We start from the raw sequence: 27,917 nt of genomic DNA, 5'->3' as shown, positions 1-27,917 counted from the left end.
TTATTAAAAAAGCAATTACTGGAACGTTTCTCTTAAATATTTAACGTGTAGAAAATCATTTTTAACAAACGTGTCATAAATATAAAAAAAAAATTATTTAATTTTTTCTTAAGGTTTTTTATAAAAACAAATTGATTTAACAAAATTAGCATTAACATTAATATTCTATAAAAGTGTGTGTCTATAATAGTATTCTATAAAAAGTATAGAATTGCAAGATAAATTGAATAATCATACTGGGTGATTCGAATTTTTTAAATAAAACTATACACACTGACGCATAAAAAAAAAAGACCCTTATATATTTACATTTGCTTTTATAATATACATTTCGTAAATACTACATAATTCAGTCAACGATCTTTTGATTTAAATGGCTTACTTTTATTTAGCTATCGCCTTCTAGAAACGTTCATAATCGCTATACAATATCGTGTTGTCGTATTTTGCTAGAACTAGATAACAGGCAAGCGCTGTAAACATTTCTCGTTCGGACAGGGGCGAGAGTCAGGTCGCTCCGACTGATGTGAGATCCTAGCGAGTAAGTGTTTTATTATTCCAGCGGCCGCTGCCACGAATACTGTCGTGTTCAATAACGTATATGGATGCTGTTCGCGCAGATGATGATCAGTGATGAACGACAATGACCAGCGGGACACTGGTCACGTCGCCGTGACGTCAATAGCGGCAGTAAACGCTAAATAATAATATCACAGTGTGGGTTTCTCATCCGCGGGCTCCTCTTTTATGGGATGACTGCATTCCATTAGCGCGGGATTCGCCACGGCGATTATGTTGTCTCCGCGCGAGGCTATCACCTACACATAATTTATGTACGAGCCATTAGCGAGCCATGGTGAAATAGCCGCGGCGACGTCTATCGCCGTTTTTCCTATTATTCTAAAGAAGCATACATTATTCAAGAGTTACAAAAAAAAGAAAAGGACGTAACAGATAGAATAAAAAAAACTTGCTTGGCGCATTTAATCGTTTTTGCAAGCAGTTCTTCTAACGCAAGGATGACGAGAGATAAAAGATTGAAGACACAACGAGGACTTCGGATTGCCTGCTCGTCGCTCACCTTTAGATTAAAGTCACCTTCTTTGTCAGTGTTCTCAGCCTCCGCCTCATTTGTATCCTGAAACATACGCGGATATTACGTTGCCATTCACTCGTTTTTAACTTCGTGTAAAAGAGGACTTTTACAACATGGATGGATCGTTTTCTCAATACGTACGTGCATAGACGAAGATTCTTCGTTTGAAAAGGAAAATTGGCTATCCGAATCGCTGATTTCCTCCACGCTAGCGCTGAATATTCCATTATTATTCTTCTTCCTCCAAACTGGACTGAAACAATGCGAATATCTGAACAGTTTGCACTCTTATTATGTATGTAATAATAATACGAATGTCACCTATATAATTCATGTATGAAATATAAGAGACAATCTGATGATTTTTAATTATTAATATATTAAAAAGTAAAATCAGAACCCACAATATAAGCAAACAATACTATGATATTTATTTTCCAAATTAAATTTTGTAAGAAAAATATGGATCGAATAACAAACATGAAAAAAATCTAATAATAATAATCTAATTTATTTTGATCATCAAAAAAATAATCACGTTTTTATTAATTTTGTTTTTTAATAAATTTTAAAAAAATGTTCATGTATAAGTTACAGAGAAAGATAAACAATTTTTTTCAGCACTTTATTATTTATTTTATTTATAATTTTTCACATAATATTAATATTATAGCTACTTTTGAATGAATTTAATTGCTTGGATTTATGTTTCTTAATTTATAATTAATTTTCTTTAACTTATGTAACGTATCGTCTAGAAGAAAATAATACTCATGATTTAGCTGCATTCATAAATCTTTTTTATCCATCTTATTTTTAATGTAAAGACAAAAGAATTGCGTAAGAAGCTGATTAGGGATAATCACCTCGATGACCTGTGTCTCCTCGTGATGGAATTGTTAATGTCCGTTCCAGAACAACGTAGATCCAATTCCTCCTGAAACGGTGAACTGCTACAGACAGTAGGAGTAGCAAATCGAATGTGCATGAAAGAAAGGAGGAAAGTAAGGGAAGAGAGGCACAGAGAGATGGAACGTAAGGAGCGGCATGCTCAGATAAGCGGGCAGATGAACACGACTTGGGATACCAGGCACCGAGCGTAGAGTCCAAACAAGTCGTGTCGAATGAATCTACGGATCGATTTTTGTCATCATATCTAACAAGCAACATGTAATATAAAGAGAATTCCCACATGTTATTTTTTTCACAAAAAGTTTCATGCACGTTCAAATTACAAACGTCTATTTAACATGCAGATTGTGATGTTTTAGTAGGAACGCATGCGATATAAACAAATGAAACTGTAACTGATATTTTACCAAAAGTAATTGCGTTCTAGGATTACAAAAAAATCAAATGATAAAAAAAGAACAGAGCTATTTTTCTTGTGACATACAAATTTTTGTTAGTGAGAATTAAGTTAAAACATTAGCATGCTGTGAGTCATTAAAAAAATTAGCAGCTTTTCGCAAACTAAATTTAGGAGATATAAATAAATAACATAAATAAGTGGAATTATGCAATTTAAAATAAGCTTTTTAGATCCATTTAAAACAGAGTAAAGTCTAAAATTTTAGACTTAATTACCAAAACATCAAACATTAGAATTGGAAGTCTTAAAAATTATTTCAAATATTAATAACTGTATAATGTTTGTATAATAAAAATTAAAAATTTTTTAAGTTATGAGAGAGAAATGAGAATGGATTTTTTTTATAAAAATATAAAATGATAGATTGATTAAAAAATTTCCAAGTGATCATGGAGATGATTTGTTGACAGAACAAGTTTGTACATTGCTATCGATATAACTTCAACAAAGTTAATATAAATCTTGCTCTCATAATTTTTGCACTTTTTAACATCAACACACATATTTCATTGATTGATTTATTGAAATAACGCTAAGTGACACGACCAAATGACTTATTTTGCTCATGGACTTTGGCTTTATAGATAACATAAATATTAACAAGTCTTCACAGAGTTACGTCAGAGTGCCTCGGGAGCGCCGCAAAGTTGCAAACTGTGTAAGATTTCAGAAAGATATCTACAGATCTCACGGTTTCAATTCGATTTAGTGGAGAAAATGCAAGCCATGCACGCGTGCTTTTGCAACTATACTTGACCTTTTTTCGCGTCCGTTCTATTTCGCGCTTTTGTAAGTGAGTGCAGGGTTAATGCGTGGTGATGTCTACGCGGCGGGCGTACGGTTAGTGATTAGCGGCCATGCGGGTGCGATGAGTGCACAATGAGTGATCTATTTCTGTGGCTGGAGTGATCTAACCTGCGTCGCGTCCTCACCCTCACCCTCCAGTTCGTGCTTCCGGCGTTTCGAGCGCTCGCCATCGGTCTCCTCCCCGTTCTCGCGCGGCCTCGTCATCGACAAGCTGCAAGAACGACGGAGGACAGAGCTACATAAGTAACGCTTGTAGGTTGAATCACATACCCAGACAGCCAAATCTGTCGAAAACAGATTTTGCAAAGTGCCTGCTACACATTTTATCGGCAGAATGTCAGTAAGAACGTAAAAAAAAAAAAAAAAAAAAAAAAATGACTTTAAATAAACAATGCGTTTCATTTAAATGGCTATTAAATGATAGATTTTTGAAATCTCAATCTTGTCGTGAATACTTTATTAACAAGCTATTAACCTACTCACTGATTTAGTTAGAATCCCATTCAAGAAAATACATATATTTATGATAGCGACTTCAATTGGAATGTTAAATAATTTATTTATTTATTTATTTATTTGCTAAATAGATTTAGAATCTATTAATATTTTTCTCGAGCTGAATTTTGCTTCACAGACTTCTTGGTGTATCCTACAATTAGGGTCGAAATAAGTCTGAACTTTGAGTTCCTAAATTCACCTGATTTCACAAGATAAAAATAAACTTTACTTACTATTGACTCTTGGAGTAATGGTAACCGGAATCACGGACGACACGGCGTGCCAGGGGGAACAGCTCGTCCCTCCTGGTGAGGAGGGCAGGCACGAATCTGCAGATCTGCGCCGCCGCTTCGTTCACCGACACCTCGTGCAATGTGAGAGGCTTCTCCGGCTTTCTCTTGCAGTCGAACCTGCCGTAAATCGCCGCGTACTTTCGGATCTCGTCCATTTTGCGTGGATCACTGTCAGACATCGTCATTACCACCTATAACGACAAAAGGCAGTCCTCGCTGTTTTAAAAAATATCTCGTTAAATTAAATTAAATAAAAATTAAAAGCTTCGCCGCGCAACAGTCTCGTTAAGCGATCACGTTTAAGAGATGAAATTATTCATGGATGTAGCAATTGAAAGCGAGCCCGTTTATCCGCGTAGCGAAATCTACTACTAGCGAAGCTACTTCGTATTTCGAGCACGCTCGAGAGCACGCCTGCCGACCGAAATTAACGAGTCACCTCCAGGTTCTTGCAGAGTTTTTTCTTTACGTTGTGGGGTTTGGGATCGAGGGGCCTTATGGTGGCGACAAGCCTCTCCGCGGCCTCGGCGAGCCGCTGCACCTGTGACTGCAGAAGAGTCGGCGTCGGCTGCGTCGGGCTTGCAGGTGCACCGCCGCCGCCGCCGCCACCACCGCTCGGACTCGGCGTGGTTCCGCTGCCACACGAAGACTCGCACGTTCCTACCTGTACGCACGATGCAAACGTGAGCGGCAAAATAAAAAGTTAGCGATGCAGACAAAAGTTCGTTAAAAAAGACTAGAATTCTTGTTAATTCTAATATATCTTTGTGCATCTTGATGCACAAGCTCGATTGAAAAATAATTATTCCTCATTCACAATTTAATTTCTTAGGCATTTAGGTTATCAAATTAATTCTCAAAAATATTAATATTATTTTTTAATATTATTTAATATTATTAATGTTTTTATATTAAGTTCCAGAGTTTTTTATATCTGTTCTCGATGACGAATCTTTACCTGTAATACATTGGGGCTGTGAGTGGTCACGTAAGGTATAGATGTGTTCGGACTCGGACTCTGGCGGAAAGTCGTGGAGGACGCCGATGCGGACACACTGGTGACCGGCACGACCGGGCTGGCGCTCCGGCAAGGTAGAGGCGTCAGTGACACGTGGGGCGTCGTCGACACGTAGGACGCCGGCGTCAGGGAAGTCTGGGAGGCCGCGGCGAAGCCAGTTGGCAGGCTCTGCATCTGCGGCCGCGGACTCGCACACGCGAAACCCACGGCGGCGACGGCGACGGGACTCTTGGCGGCCGCTGCGGCGGCGACGACGGCGGCTGCGTTCGGCACCACCGGCGTTTGGAACAACGCTGCGAGGATGCAGAATTTCAAGTCACGTGATCATCAAATCTCACATATCTCACACATGAACGTTCAACGATAAAATCTCGCGGGGTTACATATAGTCGAGCGATGGGACTTGGAATCGCATGAGAAGCGCATAAAGCGTGGATACTTTACAGGGATTAGTGAGCCACTCCTGCAGAGCTTTCTGAAGCCTCCTGACGTGAAGCGGCTTGCTCGCCATGCCCACCAGCGCCATAATCTCCAGGAACTCCTCCTCGCCCGCGTCGCACAGTTGTTGCACGTCGTCGCCTCCTGTAATGTGACATCAGCGAATTATTCCTTGAATATCGTATCATATCCTGAGCTTTTACTGCGGATTCTGAATTTTCAAATCATTTCCGTTTTTAATTACAAATCAATGCTCTCCTATAATTTTTAAGTTATGAAAAAGAAATTCAAGAACTGAAGGATTTTTTAAAACCTACATCTCTACAAATCAATTATATATAAAATCATACTTTTCAAGCGATTTGAAATAAATGTCATTACAACAAAAAGGCTTTGCTCGACATTTATATTATAGAAGAGATATAATTTGTAATAGTCTACTTACCCATCTCGAGGAGCGTGTCGTAGTAGCCCAGCAGCGAGGCACGCTGCATCACTCTGTATAGCTGCAGCTCGGCCTCGTTCTGCGGCACGGAAGTCTGCACCACTGGAAATCGCACACCACGATCGTTAAGGAGATTCATTAAAAGAGACCGCGGCGCAATTAGTGGCGAGGGATCGGTCCCGACCGATCGGTGATATCTTTTCTTTTGGTTTATTGTCGACGACGGTAATAATCGGCGGACTCTCGGCCTCCGCCATCCTCTCCTCCTCGCTCACCCTCCTTGTTCACGATCTCGACAATCAATTATGCCGTAATTAGACAGTCTAACAGGATATAAGGGTATCCCGTTGGTATTCTGTGGGCGGTCGGATCGAACCCAAGGACAATATACGAATATGCAGGAATGTGTACGTGCATTTAACATGCGTTAAATTTGATAACAATGCGATCCTTATTTGGTTTACTTGTGATAACGTACCGAACATATCTCCCGAGATATTTAAAACGTGACGTTATCATTCTTCGAGTCATATAACACGAAATAAAATCAGAAGTTAGAACAATACATTAGCGATAAAAAGGGAGAACCATTCTATCAGAAAACACCGTGTCTGGGCCGTCGACATTTACTAATCGCTGCTCACTCGAACACTTTTTCAGCAGACAGTTGAAAACCAGACAAGATCGGATTTCTCCGCTATTTAATATTCTTCAAGATAAAATGCGCTCCTGTGAAAATTTATTTCTAATATTCATTTCTTCTTATTATTACACATTTACTGTATATTTACTGTATATTTTTACAAGATTAGTAAGCTTATGAATACTATGGAATATATTTGCACAAGTTATGGAAGGATTTAACTCAGTTTATGAATAATCGCAATTACTACCCTTCTCCGTGGTCACCCCCGATCTTCCAGGCATTCGCGCCATCGTCGTCTTCGCCGTCGTGCCGGCACGATCGCGCGAGTTCGCCTCCTCGGACGAGAGGACGCCGAGGAGTGTCCGACTAGTTTCTTGCAAATTTCGAGGAACTGCGAGAAAAAGCGGCGTGCACACACGTACCGCGTATAAATTAATACCGGTGCCGCCGTTGGAGAGAAGGGAGGTAGAGGGAGAGAAGAGCGCAGGGTAAAACCGAAGAAAGAGGCCGTAGAGGCCGAGGTAGAGGAGGGCGGAAGACAGAGAGAGAGAGAAAGAGAGAGAGAGAGAGAGAGAGAGAGAGAGGAGCCAGAAAAAAACTGGCCGGCGGGTCTTATTACGAGCCCGGGTCCCGGTCTCACGCTCGTGCATCGCGGCCTCTCGGGCCCGCGAATAAGTCTCCGTTGTCGACGGCGATGGCGATGGCGATGGGGATGGCGACGGCGATGGCGACGGCGACGGCGACGGCGACAGTGACGGCGACGGCGACGGTGACGGCGACGGCGACGGTGACGGCGACGGCGACGGCGACGGCGACGGCGACGGCGACGGCGACGGCGACGGCGACGGCGGGGTGGCAACTCGTTCCGCGAGATTTTTCTAGCGCGAACCGCGACCTGCGAAAAAAGGATCTACGTGGAAGCGTTGTGCCTTGGGTCAGCAAGATCGGCCGGTGCGATGAAAGAACAAATGAAGAAGGAAAGCGTCAACTGAAGCGTGCGAAGAGAGTAAGATGCAATTAGGTGCCTCAAGAAGTTAAACTGATCAATCAACTCTATAAAGTGGAAAATAGAGAATGCTAATCATGCACTCTGATTAAAACAAAAAAAGGAACTTATAACTGCAGGATTAGTTTCTAAAAGATTTAATTCATCATTTCATCGTTAATCATGATTTATCACTTATTAAATTTTTACTACTATTCTTGATTTATTTAATTTTTTATATTTTTGAATAAATTATGGGCGTCGCGCGATGCAGGGTCAGGTATCAGTTTCCGCTTTCATAAATCTTGCATTCTCTCGAATTCGCGACCTGCGAAATTCCCGTAAATACGAAGACGCGAAGTTCCCTCACGGTTTTTGCATTAACTCCAGCTTTACGGTTCGCCCCCATTATTATTGCCGCCCGCCATTTATTTATATCGCCGTGGCTGACATCTTATTCTCGTTTTCACGACTTTATTAATACCGCGTGTATGTGATATACACGTTGTTGATCATCTAGCCAAGCCTGTCATCCGCGCGACAACACTTCGATCGAGCTTTTGTTAAAAAATAAAACCACGCGCAATCGTCCGCTCATCATTAACTTCACGCCGCATTAACTGAATTTATTAATAATTTTTCATCCTGCATTTTTATTACATATATTATCTCGACCTAATTCGAAAATTGGTCGGGAGATAAGTTGCAAAATACCCATGAGAGCAATCGTACTATTTCAGCTGAGAGTCAGTCGGACAATCGATTGTCTCTCCTGACTAGTCACCAATCATATTAACATCATGACATCATAAGCGAGAAAAGACAGATGAGATTTCTTGCAAATTATTGAGATTATTTGCAAATAAAGAGATATTTGGAAAATAATACTTGAGACTTTAAGACATCGCTTGTGAAAATGATTGGTAACAGGAGTAAATGGCAGAAATTCCATTACAGCTTTTCACGATAAAAGGATGAACTAATTAGGCATGAAAATTGCTGACAACGAAATTTTTTTTCGTACGTTATTTTGTTATTATGCGCTTAATCGTGCAGATGTGACTTGTCTCATATTTATTACATAAATTCGTAAAAATGAACGGTAATTAAAGTTATCTTTAAATTTTATATATAAAAGCATATTTTTCACTTCTTTCAACAACTGTTAACTGTGTATTTTTTTACCTAAATGAGCTTCATTTCACATATCTTTTATAGCTATTTATTGATTGTCAGGAGGAGAAAAAAATAGTCCATTTTCATTCGTCTTTTTACAAGTATCTTAAAACCATCTTAAATATTGTTTTATTCAAATATCTTTTTATTTGCAAATAACGTACAGTAAATTTCACTGTGTCATTTCCTATTTATGACGATTCCAATATGGCCGCGGCGATTAATCAGGAGCCTTAATATAAAAAAAAACAAAAAAACATTCAGTTCATTCACAGAAACATCATTATACCATTCATTCATCTATTCATGTCGATCAATTCTAATTAAAGTTATTTGAGATCGAGGGAAAAACAACGGACCTTCGCTCGCTTGGAAACCTACGCGCAAATTTATCGGGTCGCGTTTTCCCAAGTTTTCGTGATCACTCTTCGAGTTGAAAATCGTCATCGGTTGTCATTCCAGTTGCGCGACTCATCCTATATATATCTGTGTGACCATCGGAACAGTGGCGCGGCTCTAGGCCGGGCTCTCGCGGCACATTTACATAACGACTTTTTTGGCACGGGGTGGCCCGTTTTTGTTGGCTGGGAACGCAAACGCGGCCCGGAGGCGGAGAGACGCGTCGCGACGGCGAGAAAAACCTGATCCCACCGCAACGGAACTCCCGAAGGCTCGCGCGGCTACCCAGGACTTCGTCGTCCTCGTCGTCCTCGTCGTCGTCATCACAAACCTGTGTTCTTTATGAACTACGATGAGCGACCGGTCCGGCGCTTTTCGAGGGGAGAAAAAAGCGGCCATAAAGGGCAGTCATTCGGATAAATTTTTTGTCAGTTTGTCATTCGATAAAATTTCGTTCATATTATTATTATTTCGTTTGTGTTATATAAAATCAATTCGTTGTCTGCATCAATTGTCGGTTGCAACATTCTTCATCCGCGTTAAGCCAATGGTTTTTCAATTGACGGTGAACGGACGTAAAAATAATTGATATACTAATATCCAATAATGATTAATCATAATGTCTATTTAAATCCGAAGTTAAAAATTTTTGAATTCCCTGATTTTAAAAACAATTTGTTAAAATTCCAAGTAAAATGATTTGTATAAATGTATCTTATAAATCAATATTATATATGATATATTTATTGCATAAAGTTTTTAATTTTCCATCTATAAAAGTTTATAAATCGTAAAATAAAATTAAGAATCACTCAAATTGCAAAAATTAAATTTGGAAAATTATGAAAGAATTTGTAAAAACTCTAAAAAATAAATATATGTTAAAATAAAATTTTTAAACCTTATTTTCGAAAGCTACAAATAAAAAGTTATGCCAGTTATAAATCAGTACAAAATTTAACTTTTATAATCATTGAAATAAATGTCGGTTTTCGTTAAATAAAATTATATCTAACACGAAATGATTGTCTTCAATACTGAATATTGGATTATCATAAAATCCGTCATAAAATCAATATGCTCAAAAATCAGTCATAAAATCAATATGCTCTGATATTTAGATAGGCCCATTGTTATTATTAACAATTCATTTAGTAAACTCTCGATTATAACAACAAAGACAAAATATTAGAAAAAGCAATTTCAAAATTTTCTAAAAATTCCAAGTTTGCCAGGTCAGGTTTTGTCAAGTGGAAGACACTCTGCTAACACGATTATTCCTTAGTTTTATATTATATTTTCGAAACAATTAAAACGAATCGTAATTCATGGATCATTTCCGACGCAATGTCAAGTGAGGTGTCCTTTATAATTTTACTCATAACGTGCGTTATTAAATAGATACATGAGACGTCTTCGTCGATGAAAACGGTGGAAAAAAGGGGAAGCTGGGGATCGAAACGTGGATTCCGAAACTGATGAAATTCCCGCAAGGCCCCCAAGCAACGGATGTGTCGCGCCGGTGTTGTCGTGCCGACAGCTCCGAGGATTACCATTGTTTTCTATCCTCGGATATGTTTTACAATCATTGTGCCGAGAATTAACCCGGTCTTCTCTCTCGACGCCCTCGGGGATGGAGAAAAACGGCGAGGCGCGCGGCACGATTCGCGAAGGAGAACCAGATTAGACGCGGCCGCCAAAAAAGAAACGGCGGCGCGCTAAATCAGAAGCGAATCCGAACTCCGCGGACGCGCCGATGCGCATAACCGTCATAGTCCGCGTGATGCGACGAATGCACGCAAAAAAATCGCACTTTAATTGTATCCTCCCCTAAATATACCTACGCGTATGATACTGAAAAACGCGAATGAATGAGGATGAGAAATCACGCGTGGATTAACGCATGCCATTTCATGAGAGGATGCGATTTCCAACCACGATAAATCCCTCCTCTCCTCCCACTTTTTTCCTCTCATTCTTATGAAACAAGAGAAATTACGCAAAAAATAAATACCGAGTTTTCTTGGCGAAGATCCTTTTTTTATCGTTTTAAATTTCCGACAGATTAAATGATAGATTAATCACGACTAGTCGCAAATAATAGACTGCGCAGAAAAGAAATAGAGGAAAAAACTGATATCAATTACTAATAATATTTAAATTAGAAATGAGAATACGAGTAAGATTAGATTGATGACGTGTGTACGTTAATGTCGCCAATGTGCCGCCGATGAGCCGAACGAATTAGAATTTCCGAAGAGAAGATCGTCTGTTTAACTGAGGGGAAAGCACTTGGAATCCTGGGGGAACGTCGTCAGGCAGATTACCCTCTTTTCGCGCGAGTTCGATTCGTGATTGTTCGAGAGGGAGATGATTCCCGAAGAAATCGCCATAACGATATCCCGCGGCGAAAGAGGACCGAATTGTCGCTACGGGAACCAAATGGCAACACGGACGATTGTCGCAAATCGAGATTAGATCGCAAACAAAAGACTCAAGATGCAATCGAACTGTGCACAGTCGACATGTTCCAACTGCCAACTGTACGAAGTGGAAGTTAGAGAAATAGAAAACTTTGGAATAAAATAAAACAGAAGAATTCAAATAGAAAGCTCGAGCTGTTTTTTAGTATCGAAAGATTAATCTGAGATTGGGATAATTTCCTGAGATCAATTAAATGTAAATACGTCATATGAAGGTGTCCGAAATTGAAAATGTGTTTGAAATTACATTAAATTTTGGTTACAGAATAGAAATCAAAAAATATATAAAGCGAACCAAAATCAATTGCCCCTATTGAATTTTTATTTTTATTCAATGATAATAATATAAAAATAAAAGTAAAAATACTTTGATTGCAATCTAATAATCCAAAATGTGTATGTGACGTCATTAATCGCTGCTAGTACAGTTAAAATCTATTGAAATTGGAAACGCTATTAAATAACGGAAACGTTTTATCGTCAGATCATCCGCAATGATAGAAACGTAATGGTCGAATCTTTTCCTCTTCATTTATGATAAAAGTTAACTTGGAGATTGAAATCGTCGAAATTTTAATGATTTTTATCGGTTTTCTTGTTTCACGGATAATGAATATCGCTATATTAAGGTCGCGATAGATGTCAACAATTGGAGAAAGAGAGAAAAAAGTAGAACGTCGCTAGACCGTGTCGATTTCGTCATAAATGCGCGATTACATTTTTATTACATTTTCCGCCGACAAGAAGACACAATGTTCGTGGTAGACAGTACAAAAGACGCAAGATAATCATGTCATTTTGCACAAAGTTAAGAGAGCTAATGATCTACCCACGGGATTAATTTCAATTAATGCAGACACCTGAAAGATGAGATGAGAGACTACTTACATTCGGCAATATTTAGCGATGATGTAAATTGCAATATAAATAATAATTTAAGATTTTTCCAATCCCAAAATTGCAAAAACGACAAATTCAAAAATTTTCCGGTTGCAATATATATTTAATTTATACAACATTGATTCCATAGCAAATAAAGTTCTAATAAAATCCGTATTAAAGTTCACTATAACGTAAGAAAGTTGCTAAATGTGATTAGAAAATTCGATGAAATCGTCTCTTCTAAACCGTAAAGATTTTGCTCGTAACAGCGACAAATGTTGGCGAACGTCTTTGCAAAAATTTCAACCCGTAACGTTTCGCATTTCGATTCGGAACTCGGGGAATTCGCGGAAACCGCCTCAACGATCTCGTCGCGCCAAAGGTCAGGAAATCTCGCGGCGCCGTCGATGACCGCGCAAAATTACTTTGTCCCAGGGTAGAATGGCGCCGTTTCACGGCAAAATCGACCATCGATCCAGCTCGCATTAGAATCGGGTAAATTTACGAATAACGTATAAGAAATAAAGCTATATTTATCGAGAAAAAACAATCCGTTATTCATATAAAAATTGATATTAATGATATCTTGATGCATCTTTTGCATTTTGAAAGATTTTATTCAGATTGTCAATTCAAATAGTTTCTGTGTGATCGGCTTGAGTATTAATATTCCAACGTTTCAGAAGAGAAGTTTATCGAAAATATAAAACGTACGTACTAATGCAACAAAAAATATAGATCACATTTGTGAAAAAATTAATGTTCTTCTTTTCGATTAAATGGCTAGGATGGAATCTTTGTTGAATAAAATAATGATTAAAAATATAGCGAATAGAAAATAATATAAATAGCGAGCAATATGATATATAGATATGTATTATATATAATATAAAATTAACTATAATATAAAATTAACTATTATATATTAAATTTCATTTTTAAAAAACGTCAAATTAAAAAATTTACTCTAAGTGCTCACCAAGTGTTCGATCTATCTCACGGCGAGCTACGAAAAGCGGGTACATCGTGAAACATAGAGGTGGAGTCGGATCCATGAACAAGGAGAAGGAAAATAATGGGGCGGAAAAGAGGAAAGAAGGAAAGATGAGCGAAAGAGAGAGAGAGAGAGGGGGGGAGAGAGAGAGAGAGAGAGAGAGAGAATAAAGAGTGGAAGAAGGAGAGTGAAAGGTCAAACTAGAGAAGAGAACGTAGAAACGGGGGCGGGTTACGGGTGCCCGGAACACGGACGATGGAACCAAGAAGGTTCGTCGGAGTGGCAAGAGACGGAGGACGAGGGAGAGGGGAGTTAGTGTGTGGTGCACGTTCTTTGTCCGATACTTCACGGAGAACGGACGCTCTCCTCCGTTGCCTCTGGTCGCGCAAAAACGAGTCTAGTTTCTTAGGAGCGCGCACTCTCTTCCTCTTCTCCCTCCTCTCTTCTCTCTCTCTCTCTCTCTCTCTGCCTCTTCTTTGCTCTGATCTCCTCTGCTCAGCGCGATGTGGCGCGGCGCGGCGCGACGGCGGTTAGTATTTCGCTTTTTGCCGGCATTGTAATCAAGGAAGGGTTAGGTGAGTTTTTGTCGCCCCGCCGCGCGCTACCCCTCCGACCCTCCTGCTCTCCTCCTCGGACAAAACATCGGGCAGATGGACTGACTCCGCCGTTCGAATCTTTCCCTCTTCCCCTTTTCGTATCCTCCGCGCTTCTCCATGGCTCCGTTCCTCGGCCTTGTTCTCCTTATCCTTCGTGTCCTTCTACCCCGCTTCGCCACAGCACAGCACAGCGCAGCCCCCTAACACGCCTAACTCTCCTTTTTATACTTTGTGCCACTTTGCACCACCGCTCGTGCGCGCCTGTCGTTCCTTGCCCCCTAATCTCGCTCCCTCTTTTCCTCTCATACTTTCTCTAGTCCTTGTGTTTCTCGTACTATATATCTTTGTTCGATCTCTAATCTTCTTTCTTTTTCTCTTTCTTGGCTTCCTCATCGCTTCCTCAAGCCGCGCCAAAAATCCCCTCAGGGCGATCGACTCACCCTTCGAAGGAGTGTTTGAGAAAAAGTGCTTCTTTTCGCTCGATCAGCGGGAAAATACGGAAAAATAATATTATAATATACATTATACAAATATATAATGATAAAGAAAACATAAATACATTAAAAGTCCAGATTAACGATCAATAAAATTAAGAAAATACTTTTAAAGTTGAAAAATTAAAATTAATATTAATATTAATATTAATTTAATATTAATTGTAGAAAAATATATTAAAAGTTATCTTATATAAACGTTACATATATCTTCTGAAAAGCAAGAGAGAATCTAAGAAGAGAACTTTTTTGAAAGAGATGTATAGAAAGATTCAGGATGAAAAATACGCTTTTTGAAAAACTGAGAAATAAAAACTTATTAAAATATGAATAAACTGAGAAAAGATAAACGACTATTAGTTACGAATGAGATTCATTATTCTGTTTTGCAAGATCGCTATCTTAAGAGTATCAAACGGGCCTTCAATGAAGGTCATTTAAAATCGTCGGTATTGGTTGAGTGAATGATCTTAAGTCCCAAGGGTGCAACCCATGTCCCAACCCCTCGATGAGGGGTTAAGCCCTACCTCATGTCACAGTTCTGCGATTGCCGTTGAGCGACCGCTCGAATCATTACAGAGGTAGAATTCGCGCCATTTTAAAAATACTATTATACTTAATTATTAACTTCTATATTAAGATAATTTAAAATTAATGTAAACATTGAATTTCTGTCTTAAAATTACTAATATTAATAAAATTAGAAAAACAAAAATAGATTCCGATTGTGATAGATAATAGATAATAGAAGAAATAAATATGACATCATGACATTCGTGAAAATTAATGCAACTAATTAAAATCAGTGAATTAAAGAATTAAATCAATGCAATTATTATAAATTAACTGTTCTGCAAGATGCTAAAATTTAAAAAGAAACAATTATCAGAAATAAAAATTATTACATTAAACGTGTTTAAAATATATCCTAAATAAGTTAAAATATTTATAAAATCTCATGAAAAATGTGTGTTAATACATAATTAAAGATGCTATATAAAAAGATTGCCAAAAGAGTTTAGAATATCTGCATTTTTTATGATACAAATGTTTTAAGGTCTTAAGTTTTCTTTCTTCTTTTGTTTAAATTATTCCGTATTCCAGTTTTTTTCATATAGCGATATAGCTTTATCTATATCGTTCAATCTAAGTCAATCTAAGTCATTAAAACGCTACAAATTTATAGTCCCCATTATACATAATACTTGGTTTTTGTCGGCTCTGGCACATGTAAACACGTAAAGCGATCAATGGATGATAATACACAAGATAAAAGACTAGAGGAATTTGGAGGTCGAATACCGCATTCTGCAAAAAGTTATAGGACTAATTCATTATAATGCGAATGCGGCGAATTTTTATATATCTCAGCAATAGTTGTTTAACGTCGAGATTTTTTGCTTCTCACTATCATCGCGTGGTCTAATAACATAAACTAGATTTCTCCCGACATTTAAGAGAGCGAATCGATAAATTTACGATCATGTCGCGAAATCTGTATACTGCGTATTTTAAAATATATACTTAACTACCTTTCTATTGTTCTTTATTGATATGACTTTATAATCGAATAAACTATTGTTGATTTAATTTTATTAACATTCTAGTTTTTATAAAAAGATCTTAGAGAAATAATTATCTATAAATGTCTCTTAATGGATTCTTATTATCTTGTTTATTTCATTGTTTGTATTTTCTTAACAATATAAATCCGATTAAACTTTATTATATCTTTTTGCGTTTATAAAAAAAGATTAATTTTAAATGCTTAAAATAATATCGTTATTGCTATTGTGTCGAGAAATAAGATCTTTTATGTAAGCGATAATCTACTGAAGAGAAACAGTATATTGTTTTATCCTTTTCGAATTATTTCGTCCTGCAGTTTTCTAAGCAATGACGAGCTTTTGTTTAGACGAAAATGTTATTGAGAGAATGTAAAAAACTGGTTTCCCACAGGTCTCTTTTGAATAAATGATTTTTTTTTCTTTTACGGAAGACCCCCTTTTTTGGCTGTAGAAGCGAAAGGGTTAGCCGCGGAACTGAAGGGTTCTTTTTTTAGTGGACGCTCATCACCTGCGGGAACTAATCGACATGTCCATTGTCAATCGTTAATCTGTATCTACACCTGTAGTCAACTAGGCGATACAGACTTCATTCATCATCGTTGACGCAGGTTTCCTTGGAATCGATCAAATTTAAAACGCTAAGAGATATTGTATATCGAGGATTCGAATATGAAATAAAATAAAAATCATAGAAAAAAATACATGTTATTTAATTCGGACAGTCAGTAAATTAATAAATTAATATAAATCATAAATCGAACAAGACATCTTCTCCGATAATGAAAATATAATTTCTAAAAGATTTACAAATATTCGTATAATTTCGCGCGAATGAAAATATAATTTCGAAAAGATTTACAAATATTCGTACAGTTTCGCGCGAACGGCACGAGCGTGTCCCTCGCTGATATACATACAGCGCAGTAATAACGTCACCTGGAGGAAGTGACTGATCGTGGGATACTCTAGAAAGATATCGTCCTTCATCCCGACGAGCGAACGTAATGTCTTCGCGTGTGACTCATGCAGATCGAACGGCCCCGAGGATAGAACGGAGAAAAAGTTGCCCCCGTCGTAGTCGTCGCCGCCGTCGTCGTCGTCGCGGGGGCCCCCATGGCGGCAAAAAAGTCGAAAGAACGTCCTCCACGGGGGCAAAAACTCGCCGGGAACGGAGCGAAGAGGAGGCGCAGCCAGCGCGCCGGAATTCCTCCCGAGGTCTCCCATCTTTTTTTTCCTCCCTTCTTCCACAGCCGGTTTTCCTTTTTTTTTCCCCTTTCGCGTTCACTCGCTATCTCGCACCAAGGGGCGATGATATGCATATGTGTCACATGAGGAGGGCGAGATGAAGAGAGAAAGAGAGTGTGAGCCCGCGGGGTCATCGGAGGGCTCGGGTGGACCCCGAAAACAGATACGGACAGGCGCGGGCGCATCCGAGCATCGCCCTGTCGGATTATCGCTTAGAACAAAAAAATGCAGACAAACGGGAAGACCCGTCGCCCTTTGTCCGCCGATGGGGTGTGTGTGTGTGTGTGTGTGTGTGTGCCACCGAGGCCTGCAAGCCTTTTAATTTATTCGCGCGCCACGATGCCTTCTCCTGTGGGAACGGCGGATCCAAGAAACGAAAAAAAGTAACGAGACCAGTAAGACGGTGATGAGAATAAGGGATGATCGTCACCTGTCATTAGAATACACGGGATGACTGCGAACGCTTATGCTCGTCCATCGAATTTTGAGATGATTAATTGAATGCTTTTGTTAAGTGATTTTTAACACAGACCTAGTTTTTATTTTCCCCCAACTTTTTTCTTACATTTTCTTACATGCATTATTTTATTACTCTTGATAACTTGACGATAACTTCAGTAAGTAGGTCGATTTTAAAAGTAAACCCTACATAAAAAGTTTGCAAATTATAAATATAAGAAATGTATTATTTTCTCTAAAACCAAGAAACAATTTTTACTAAAAGTGAAAATTTATCTCCGATAACTTTATCGCTTTATGACATTCTATTTTCATCATTAACTCATTCGATCGATGTTTTATTCGCATTTACTATAAACAAGATTCGCTATTTAATTTTCTACGATACTAAGACGCGACTGTCTAGAATCATATTTATAGGAGATTAATAAAAAAAAAGAGACGTAACGCATAATGTAATGTTCCATGAATCTGGTGAATATAGACTTTGATTTAAGTCATAAACTATGAGTTTATTTCGTTATTCCAGCCGGAATGAACTTAAATAATAACATTTGCACACTTCTTATCGCACAGATTCTCAGTTGTCCTAATTTTGAAAAATGTTTTTTTAAATAAGACAGAAATTGGATCGTTCGATATGATCCAACGAAAATAGAAAATTTATCAATTAAGATAGTTTTAAATTCCAGTTAACAGATATAGCAGATGAAAAAGATAAAAAGCAAGACAAGGATTTTTTAACGCGATCACTCAGAAATAATAGTTCGAGTGAGAATAGTGTGAGTTCCGACAGTATTCGCCTGGCAGATGAAGCTTTCTCGTTATTCGAAAGGGTGAGGAAACCTCGCGGTAGCCTCTTTCTCGCAACGGTCGGTCAGCGACAAGATGTACAAACGGAGGCGTACCGTTCTCGTCTTTGTACGAACGCGTACCCATTCATATTCGTCGCTCGAATTAGGCATTTATTCGAGTGCAGCCACCCACCGATCGTACCCGAACACGGCGATCGTATTCAGATTAGGTTCTACCGAGGAACTCTTTTTGATTCCGGATCGCGAGCTGCGGTCGTCCACCGGGCGTGAACGCACACAAAACCCAGGGCGATTTGATCGGAAGGAAAGTCCGGGATAAGCAGCTGCGTTCTTCCCCCTTTCCCTCCTGAGGATTGCGTAAAACGAAGAACGCGCTATTATCATGTCACACCAGTCTCGCGTCGTACCGTGCCGTTAGGACCAAAGAGTCTTGGAATGCTAATATCGGAAGTAATGAGTACATTCGTTGCACGCTTGAAGTAGCGCAATAAAATCTTCTTGCGATCTTTTTCCTCTTACGTATAATACGCTCAATTTCAGAGAAAAAAGTAAGTAAAAGTAGAATAAAAAAGTAAAAGTAGAATAAAAAATTAAATGCATTTTGCAATATAAAAAAGAATAATCTTTTTGATGACAATAAATGTGCTAGTAGCTTAAAGTAGAATTTTTGTACAATTTCTGTTTTCTTTCAATTTTTTTTTATATTTCATTAAGAATCAGATAATTAAAGATTCATAGAAAATTATTATCAGACTTTTCCTACGTGACATCTGTATATATTACGAAAATTTTTTGACAAAGTATAAAATAATAATTCGTTCTGAAAACGTTAATAGATAGTTCGGTATTTTACCAATGCGGATTGTCTCAAAGATAGCTGCCTTATTTCAAATTTTTCTAGAATCACATATATAGTTGATTTATAGTTTATAAATACAAAACATTGATGCTTCTTTTTTAGATAGCCATACCCTTACTCATCAAGTAAGCGATGAGAGTCGAGAGAGACGTAACCGTGAAACGATTACAAAATCGTCAGTGCGCGTTACGCGGATGCCATTAGGTCGAGACAGTTATTGCCCCGTGGACAAAACTGACTGTAAAATGGCAAACGATAAGGTGAAAATATTAATGACCACCGAGCGAACGTCCATAATGAGCGCCAATAATACCCAACGTGGCTCGACGTCGGCTATGCGTGGTCGGTGGAGACTTTCGAACTATCCGCGTAGATAAAACACCGAGCTGCATTTTCAGAGCGAATTATCGTTTTACGCAAAGAGTTTCGTAATATGTACAGATATTACGTAGAAAAATTCTGATAATTGAATTTTGATAATTTTCTGATAATTTTCTGATAAAATTCTGATAATTTTCTGTGGATCTTTAATTACCTGACATTTGTATAAATTTTCAAATATGCGCCATGTACATGAATTTACGACACAAAATAAAAATACGCTCCGATAATAAATAAATACGCTAATAAATACGCTCCGATTCGATTCAAACTTTATGAGATAATATGGGAAATTTTTAAGTTTTATATTTATATGATGTTTTATATCAACTATACATATGATATTTTGAAAAAATTTGAAACAACAAAGCTTCTTTAAAACAATCCGCATAATAATTCGAAAAATCCGATAATAATTTTCTATGATCTTCAGAATCTATTATTTTGAAAGATAATAAATGAATTTTCTATTGTAATTCCCGTAAAACGTAATTACATAATAATAATTTTGGGAAGATTATTAATTGAAAAATATGCTGGTTCCCGCGAGTAATCAGCAATAAAATATTTCGATGCGCGAATGATAACAACGTAATTAAGAATATGCGAACAAGTTCTTGATGCGATTAACCGCACCGCGTTTGACTTTGTTCTTCTTTCCCTTTTTATAATAGGAATCCGCGTGCATCAGCGGCGCAAATTTTCCGACGTTGTAATATGTAACGCGGGAGAGAAAGAGGGAGGGAATGCGAGAGAGTGAACATGCGAGACTGGCTGAGCTCTCTCGCGTCCGACGCAAAAAAGCTACGCTCGCCAAGTTTTCTTAAGCGAGGGCACGAGCACACGGCAAACTTGCCGCAAAAAAGCGAGAGCTTTTTCGCCGTGCATCAGCGCCAGCGCCGTCATCAATGGAGAGAGAAAGGGAAGACGAAGGGAGATAAAGAGAGCCTCTTTTTATCCGGTGTAAAATGTATAATGTCGCCTATCAAACAGTCATGTAGTAATAACGCGCGTGTACGGTAACTTTGGTCTGTCTAATCTCGCTCGTACTCGAAATGCCTTTTCATTTAAAGAGAAATAAGAACGATCCAAATTTCCAAAAATTTTCGAATAATTTAATTTAATCAATTTAACGTTCACCACACTGCAAAAGGTAAAAAAGTGAAGTATAATAAAAGTTAAATTACAATAATTAATAATCTTGAAAAGGATGTAAGCGAGAGAGAGAGAGAGAGAGAGAGAGAGAGAGAGAGAGAGAAATATGGAACATGAGAAGAATCCTCTCGCAACGAGCGACTCTTTCTGTCGCAATTTCGCTTTTCGCAGAAACATCGCGAACAAAACCGCGTGCTTTTTGCCGCGCACATCGTCACCGTCGTGGTGGTCAACGCTTACACGACTGCACCATGCCGCGCCGTGCCGCGCCGTGCCGCGCCGTGCCGCGCCGTGCCGCGCCGTGCCGCACTATGCCGCGCCGGATTGGCCGGTCGTAAGAAATCGGCAAAAACGCAGCGTGCAATAGTTGCATGCCGGCCAGGCCGGCGGAAGAAACGCCGTGGTTTTGTGCGGCGCGCCGTTTCTTGCGGGCTCCATGAGTCATACCGCATCGCACGGGTGGACAAAGCGAGCTGCAACGCACTGAGAATGTTTTAGCGATATATTGGAAACGCGCGAGGCATCAACGATATCCAGAAAAAAGCCGGAGACGAGAGGGGGTGTCTTACGATACGCGGAAACGCCGTCGAAATATCAAACGTATCCACACGAGAAAAACAGTAAGCGAGAAGAATCCGTCAAGTATCGCCAAAGGTACCATCGTTCTCGAAATACTTCGGGATACTTCCGATATCAATTCGAATTAATGATCGATCGATATCAATAATGACATCGATAAAAGTACGTCCCGTAAATAAGATGTTGTGCCACGTTGAAATATACGAGATAAAAATATTGTGTTTTTAATGAATATGTTTTTGCTGTTTACTAATTATTTGCTTCGCTTGCTCCCGCTTTGTCACGTTATTGTTGCTAGTAGAAACGGTAAACATTTCCCGCAAAAAGCGTCCACAGGGATGTTATACACTGTAATATACTACTTCTAATCATAGCTTCCGTGAAATTACACCGCATTGGTTTTAATGGTGTTACGCAAAGCGACATAATTGTGCTTTATCGAAGGGAGATGATTTCTCTGCCGAATCGCATCCTGCTTCTCCGAAAAGAAGCAGCCCCTGGCAGGCGGAGGCGGAAATCGAGAAAATTGCGAAAGAGGGCAAATAGCGACGGCAAGAAGCTTGCGTGGCCGAATTTTCGAAACAAGCGACATATCGAACTCAGTCGGCCGCTTTTTGCCGCGATGCACCGAGTTGGGCGAAGTAAAACGCCCGAAGTAGACGAAGATGAGAGCTCGGCCGCAGTTTCGTCGAGATAGAGGAAGAAAAATCCCGTTTTTCTAACGCGAGCTGCGAGCTTTTTATTCCCGGCGTGACTCATCCAGTTTCTCGACGAAAGAAGGAGAGGCGAGTGCGCGCGCGCATCCGTACACGTTTACACACACACACACACACACACACACACACACACACACACACACACACACACACACACACACACACACACACACACACACACACACACACACACACACACACACACACACACACACACACACACACACACACACACACACACACACACACACACACACACACACACACACACACACACACACACACACACCATGCACCCACAAAAGCGAGATGGCCCACAGTAGCTCCTCGGTCGAAACTTCTTCGTTTCGCCGGGAGGTAACTGCTGGCGATTACGTTTCTTGCGTAAACTCGCCGCTGCGAGAGAGCCAGCGTTCGCTATCGAGATGCGAGTCGCGCGCGCGGTTTAGAAATGAGCTCGCGGATATACGAGTGTGATAGTGGATCGATCTGCAAGAAATGAGAAAATAAACTGGCCTCTGGCGAGAATCCGTCACGTCAAAATCTAGTAGCTTCCTGGCTTTTCTCGATACATGAAACAGTAAATGCTTTCTGCATCGAGTTCGTACTTTGTGGACCGCAATATTGCCGAATTGTTTGTATTTCCTTTTAAATTTTCAAATTCATATACCAAATTTCTATACATAAAAACTACGTCACAAAAGCTAACTTAAATTTAAAATTTTTGTTTTAATTTTCTTCAAGAAAAAACTTAAGGAATTAAAAAAAGGAAAAAAAGGGCATAAGTGTCGGTCCACAATAGGTGATTTAAGCTTTAAGAAGTAAGAAATTGATCAATTATAATCAAATATGAAAAGAATAATCGACTATGATTGGTCAATTTCTTACGACTTAAAGATTAAATACTTATTGTGGACCGACACTAAGATAGGACAAAAGATAAATTAATTCTTAATAAGTAGAATATTACAAAGCTAATTGAGTAGAATAATAAAAAATAATGAAATTAGTGAATAGTTATCAATAACTATGTTAACTATGTTAACTATGTTATAGTTATCAATAATAAGTATAATAAGTATAATAAGTATAATAAGTAATGAAAATAATAATTACGATTATGAAATATTCAATAAATATTTAATAATTTACAAACAAACACACACACACACACACACACACACACACACACACACACACACACATGTGCGCGCGCGCAATAAATATGAGAATTAGAACAAGTCGATCATGAATCACTTGTGTATTGATCGGATCATTAATTAAAAATTATTTATATTCTCTTTCTCTCTTTGTCTTTTGATTTAATAATGTCTTCTGTTTGTTCTAATATATATATATATATATATATATATATATATATATATATAAATTTTACTAATAAATAAAATAAAGCATGAATTTATTATACCACTACAATTAACAAAGTGCTCTTTAAGAAATCTATTATTCATGTCGGAAATTGAGATAATATCTCACTTATAACTTTATGTGTTATCTAACACAGAAGATAATTCAATGAGTAGAAGTTGCAATATATAAAATACATTTAAGGCACATATTTACATTAAAATGCACGAAATAAAAAATTATAAATAACAATACGGTACATTTCTATCTTGAGCCTCGATGTAAATTAAGAAATCGTCTAAATCAAACTACCAAGAAAAGCTGTTGTTAAGAATAAGGTTTACATCTGCGGTGCATGATTACAGCGTATGAACTATATAATTAACGAGCGATTTCATACCTATCAGTTTGCATGAAATCGATCGGACACTGCGATTTATATCATAAATGGAGAGTAAGTCCATAATAAACCTACGCCCTCCGTATTTTTCATTTCCATAAAAACTATCTATTAAGCAGGGCACCATTTCGTCAATGGATCAGCTGATTGTAGAATGCAGGATAACCGGCTCTCCTTTATCGGCTTGGCAAAATACCGATAGATACTTGAAGGAGCACTGCTCTTTGTATCCGGAAAACGCAAAAAATTGACGATAGCGCACTTCTTACCGCGTTTTAACCTACGCATGTAAAACCGCACGCTTATTAGTCGTTCGCGTTTACGAGGGCTTTAATGAGCGGATTTTACTCTTGAATCGATTTTCGACGGTTATATCATTAGCCGAAAGATTAACAGCGTTTTTATTTCAACCGGAACTAATGCGGTAACGGGACAATAGGCACTTATTAATTCCCAGAGAAGAAAACATAGATAGAAGATGGAATAGAAATGTGAGAGATATCGAAGTGCGCATGTTTCTGACTTTACAGAAAGAGATAAGTTTTTGAACTTATACTTATTTATACAATCTGCCTTTATACACAAAGGATTCATAATAATCGTGATAACTTATAAAATTAAACCATTTTTATTGTTAAAGATCATAAATTTAAAGATATCTCACATTTCAATCCTTTCCTCGATTATTTGTAATTTATTTACGCAAATAAGAATATATTATATCTATCGATACAAAAATATCTTAAATCAAGCTCTAGATACCAGCAAGAATATTATAATCTTCATAGAAGATTTTTAATCTTTTGTTGTTAAACAAAAGTAATATTTGCATCGATACAAACTCAATCAAATCGGAAGTAAAATTTTTAAGATTATAATGTTCTTGCTTAAAATATAAGAATATTATATAATAATATAATAATATAATATTAATAATATATATAAGAATATAATAATATAATATTATAATATTATATAATAATTTGTCTTAATTTAAAATTAACTTTTTTCCTATGAAAAGATAAGACTAAAAAAATTATCAAGTTTTTTTTATAGTGAAATTTTTTTCTGAAATTGTAATTTTTCACATTAAAATTGGAGGGAGCGAGATTTGAGGATGCGATTAAAATATAAATCTCTGCGTTAATCGCCGAGCGTTTAGCAATCGCTTTATTAGTTCCGAATAAATGACTCATATATATATCGGAAAAAAAAGTACAATACATAAGTCATTATATTTTCAAACAACTTACACGTGCCGTTGACGTTCCTGCTGAGTATCCTGGGAACAGCGGTGACTGGCACGCCGGTCGGTTGTTGATGATTGCTGGAGGGGCTCGCGACGACGACGACTGGATTCTGCGGGACGCAGGGTGCGGACGAGAGGGTCGCGACGGCGTTAGAACCGCCACTGCTGCCGCCGCCACCGCCACCGCCACCCCCGCTGTTACCGGTGAGGGTTACGACGGTGTTCGGCGCCGAAGGGACCGGCGAGGGCGTCGCGACGCCTCGCGTCGCCGCCGCCACCGGCGTCTCTTCCGCGGCCGGCGCACCGACGACCACGCGCGCGTCCATCGCGGCCACCAGTGCTACCTGGGGTAGCAGCAACAACAGTAGCAACAGCAACAGCAGCAGCAGCAGCAGCAGCAACACCCGCTCACAGTATCCCGACGAGCACGGGCTTCCAGGTCGACCACGCGCACTGCCGACAGCATCCAACGAGACGCATTCGATTGCCGCGCTTGCGTTCGCCCCGAGGAAAGTGGAACGTTACGACGAACGAGACGGATGTTTCACGCGCGGCGACGACGACGACGGCGACGACGGCTCTCGAGGATCCCTCGTGTTTTTTCCACCCCCACGCGATCGCGTTATCGCGCCGCGATACGAATCGCGCGGTTCATGACCTCGCGACAAGGAGGCCCGAAAGAGAGAGAAAAAGAGAGAGCGATTTATGCGGTTTGGTCCGAAAGGAAGGAGAGGGAGAAAGAGTGCCGGTTTCTCGTCCGCGATTGCACAGCGAAAGGCGATCGAGTGTAGACGATATCGTCACCCCGTGCGCGCGAGAGCGACACCGACGCGTTTCGAACGATGGCGCGGTGCACATTGCGCGTCGCGCGGCGAATACGCGGCCGTTCCTTTCGCGTTCCCCCACCACCGCGACGCCGCGCGACACCGACGCTTCCCCTCTCGTTCCTCCGTTTCTCTCCCGTGGAAGCGCGCCCGACGGCGCGCGACGGTTCCCGGAATCTTCGTCGAAGTGGTTAAGAGATCGAGGATACTTAACCCGTAACTCTCGTTAATTCCTAGTTATCCCTGCCGTCACTACATGTAGAATACAGATTAAAAATATAAAGTTTCTTTACATGACTCCGTTCTTTCTTTTTTTTTTTTTTTTTTTTTTTTTTAATAGAATTGAGAAATCATAATGCAAGAGAAGATTTGATCGCTTCGAAAGCGAATTAATAATCTAATCTATTTTAGATTGCTAAAATTTAATTTTAATTTATTTAATATTAATTAATTAATTATAACTAATTAATTTAATTTAATTCAAATAGTTAAATGTTTTAATATTTAATAAAGACATGTCAAATTATAATTATATAAAAATTATTAAATTATTATAATTATATAAATTATTATTATTATTATTATGTAAAAATTATGTTTATTAATAATTATTTAATATTTTACGTACCTTCTTTTGTTACACATTTTCCATTAAACTCGAGTGACATTTAGTTTATATTTAGCTATTTGTGAAATACACATATGTTTAATCAATAATTTTAGGTCGATTTAAATTGCCACAATTGAAAATGCTATTGATCATTTTCTCTCAAACAAGTATTATTTTTAATTAATTCTACAGATTAATGAATTCATTTAAACAGTATGTATAAAATATTAAAATGTCATAATTTATATAAAGTATATAAAAATGTGAGACATATTGATGTTCCGTTAATAAATCATTCGGGAATATTTTATAAACACTTTTCATTATTTTTAAAATATTGTGGCGATTTTATCATCACGACTCGCGCGGTCATATTTTTTCATGCGGCAATATTTGGATTTCGCCAAATAAGCTATTCTCACAGAATCGCACTAAATACACGCGAATACGATATATATTGCATGTATTCGATATCAGTCCAACAGAAAAGATTCATTTTCTATAATATTCTCTTGTAATAATTTCTTTTCGTATTGTTCGAAACTAGACATTTCATGATCGTTATTTTCAAGTGTTCGTAACATCGAATTCCTCGCGTGTTGAAAAACATAACTCGAAACGTTTAATGATCGAGACAATAGACAAGAGACAAACAATAACAGCAAACAGATTCTCCTCCGAAACTGTATTTATTTTTAAGAATTAAGATATTTGTTATTTAAGAATAATTTCGAAGGAGAAAAATATAGGGAAGAGAGCTGATACGAAAGAACGAACGATTCGACCGACGGACACTTTAAGAAATCGGACTTTCCGCACATTATTCCTTCCGACTCTGTCTGGCATTTCATTATGCCTAAAATACTGAAATAATACCGAAATTTTCAGTTTGTATGTGCGTGCGTGTATATGTGTGTTTGTAAACTTTTTTATAGTAACTTTTTTATATATACTTTTTATAAATTACAACCGCTTTAACAAATAAAAAGTATTAATTTTTTGAACTTAAGAAATTAGAAATTAAAATGTAGTAGAAATTAAAATGTGAAAATTTCTTCTTTTAGTAA

At 38.3% G+C, this 27,917-nt stretch overlaps 1 protein-coding gene across 9 annotated transcripts; it reads right to left on the bottom strand.

The window, feature by feature from the left end:
- Window positions 1-281: 281 nt before the first annotated feature.
- On the bottom strand, window positions 282-26,357 carry nab (NGFI-A-binding protein homolog). 9 transcript variants are annotated; one of them, XM_089076114.1, is made up of 13 exons: window positions 25,421-25,560; window positions 7,459-7,508; window positions 6,861-7,338; window positions 5,968-6,069; window positions 5,529-5,666; window positions 5,025-5,377; window positions 4,506-4,730; window positions 4,007-4,257; window positions 3,384-3,486; window positions 1,963-2,033; window positions 1,238-1,349; window positions 975-1,138; window positions 785-900 (listed from the first exon to the last, which is right to left on the bottom strand). In XM_089076114.1, exons 3-13 carry the CDS (start codon window positions 7,261-7,263, stop codon window positions 819-821), a joined length of 2,004 nt encoding a protein of 667 aa, XP_088932240.1. In that variant the 5' UTR covers window positions 7,264-7,338; window positions 7,459-7,508; window positions 25,421-25,560; the 3' UTR covers window positions 785-818. The 9 variants fall into 9 exon arrangements, 8 of the variants coding, with proteins under 8 accessions (XP_088932242.1, XP_088932243.1, XP_088932245.1 ...); XM_089076115.1 differs by having other exon boundaries at window positions 6,861-7,337; window positions 7,464-7,508; XM_089076116.1 differs by having other exon boundaries at window positions 282-818; window positions 6,861-7,508.
- Between the last annotated feature and the right edge of the window lie 1,560 nt (window positions 26,358-27,917).

The sequence above is a fragment of the Pogonomyrmex barbatus genome, unplaced genomic scaffold (assembly GCF_055798465.1).
Source record: "Pogonomyrmex barbatus isolate J1 unplaced genomic scaffold, ASM5579846v1 scaffold2, whole genome shotgun sequence".
In the NCBI taxonomy this organism is placed as follows: domain Eukaryota; kingdom Metazoa; phylum Arthropoda; class Insecta; order Hymenoptera; family Formicidae; genus Pogonomyrmex; species Pogonomyrmex barbatus.
Note: the sequence above shows the minus strand (reverse complement) of the source record. Positions and strands in the feature narration are given on the sequence as shown.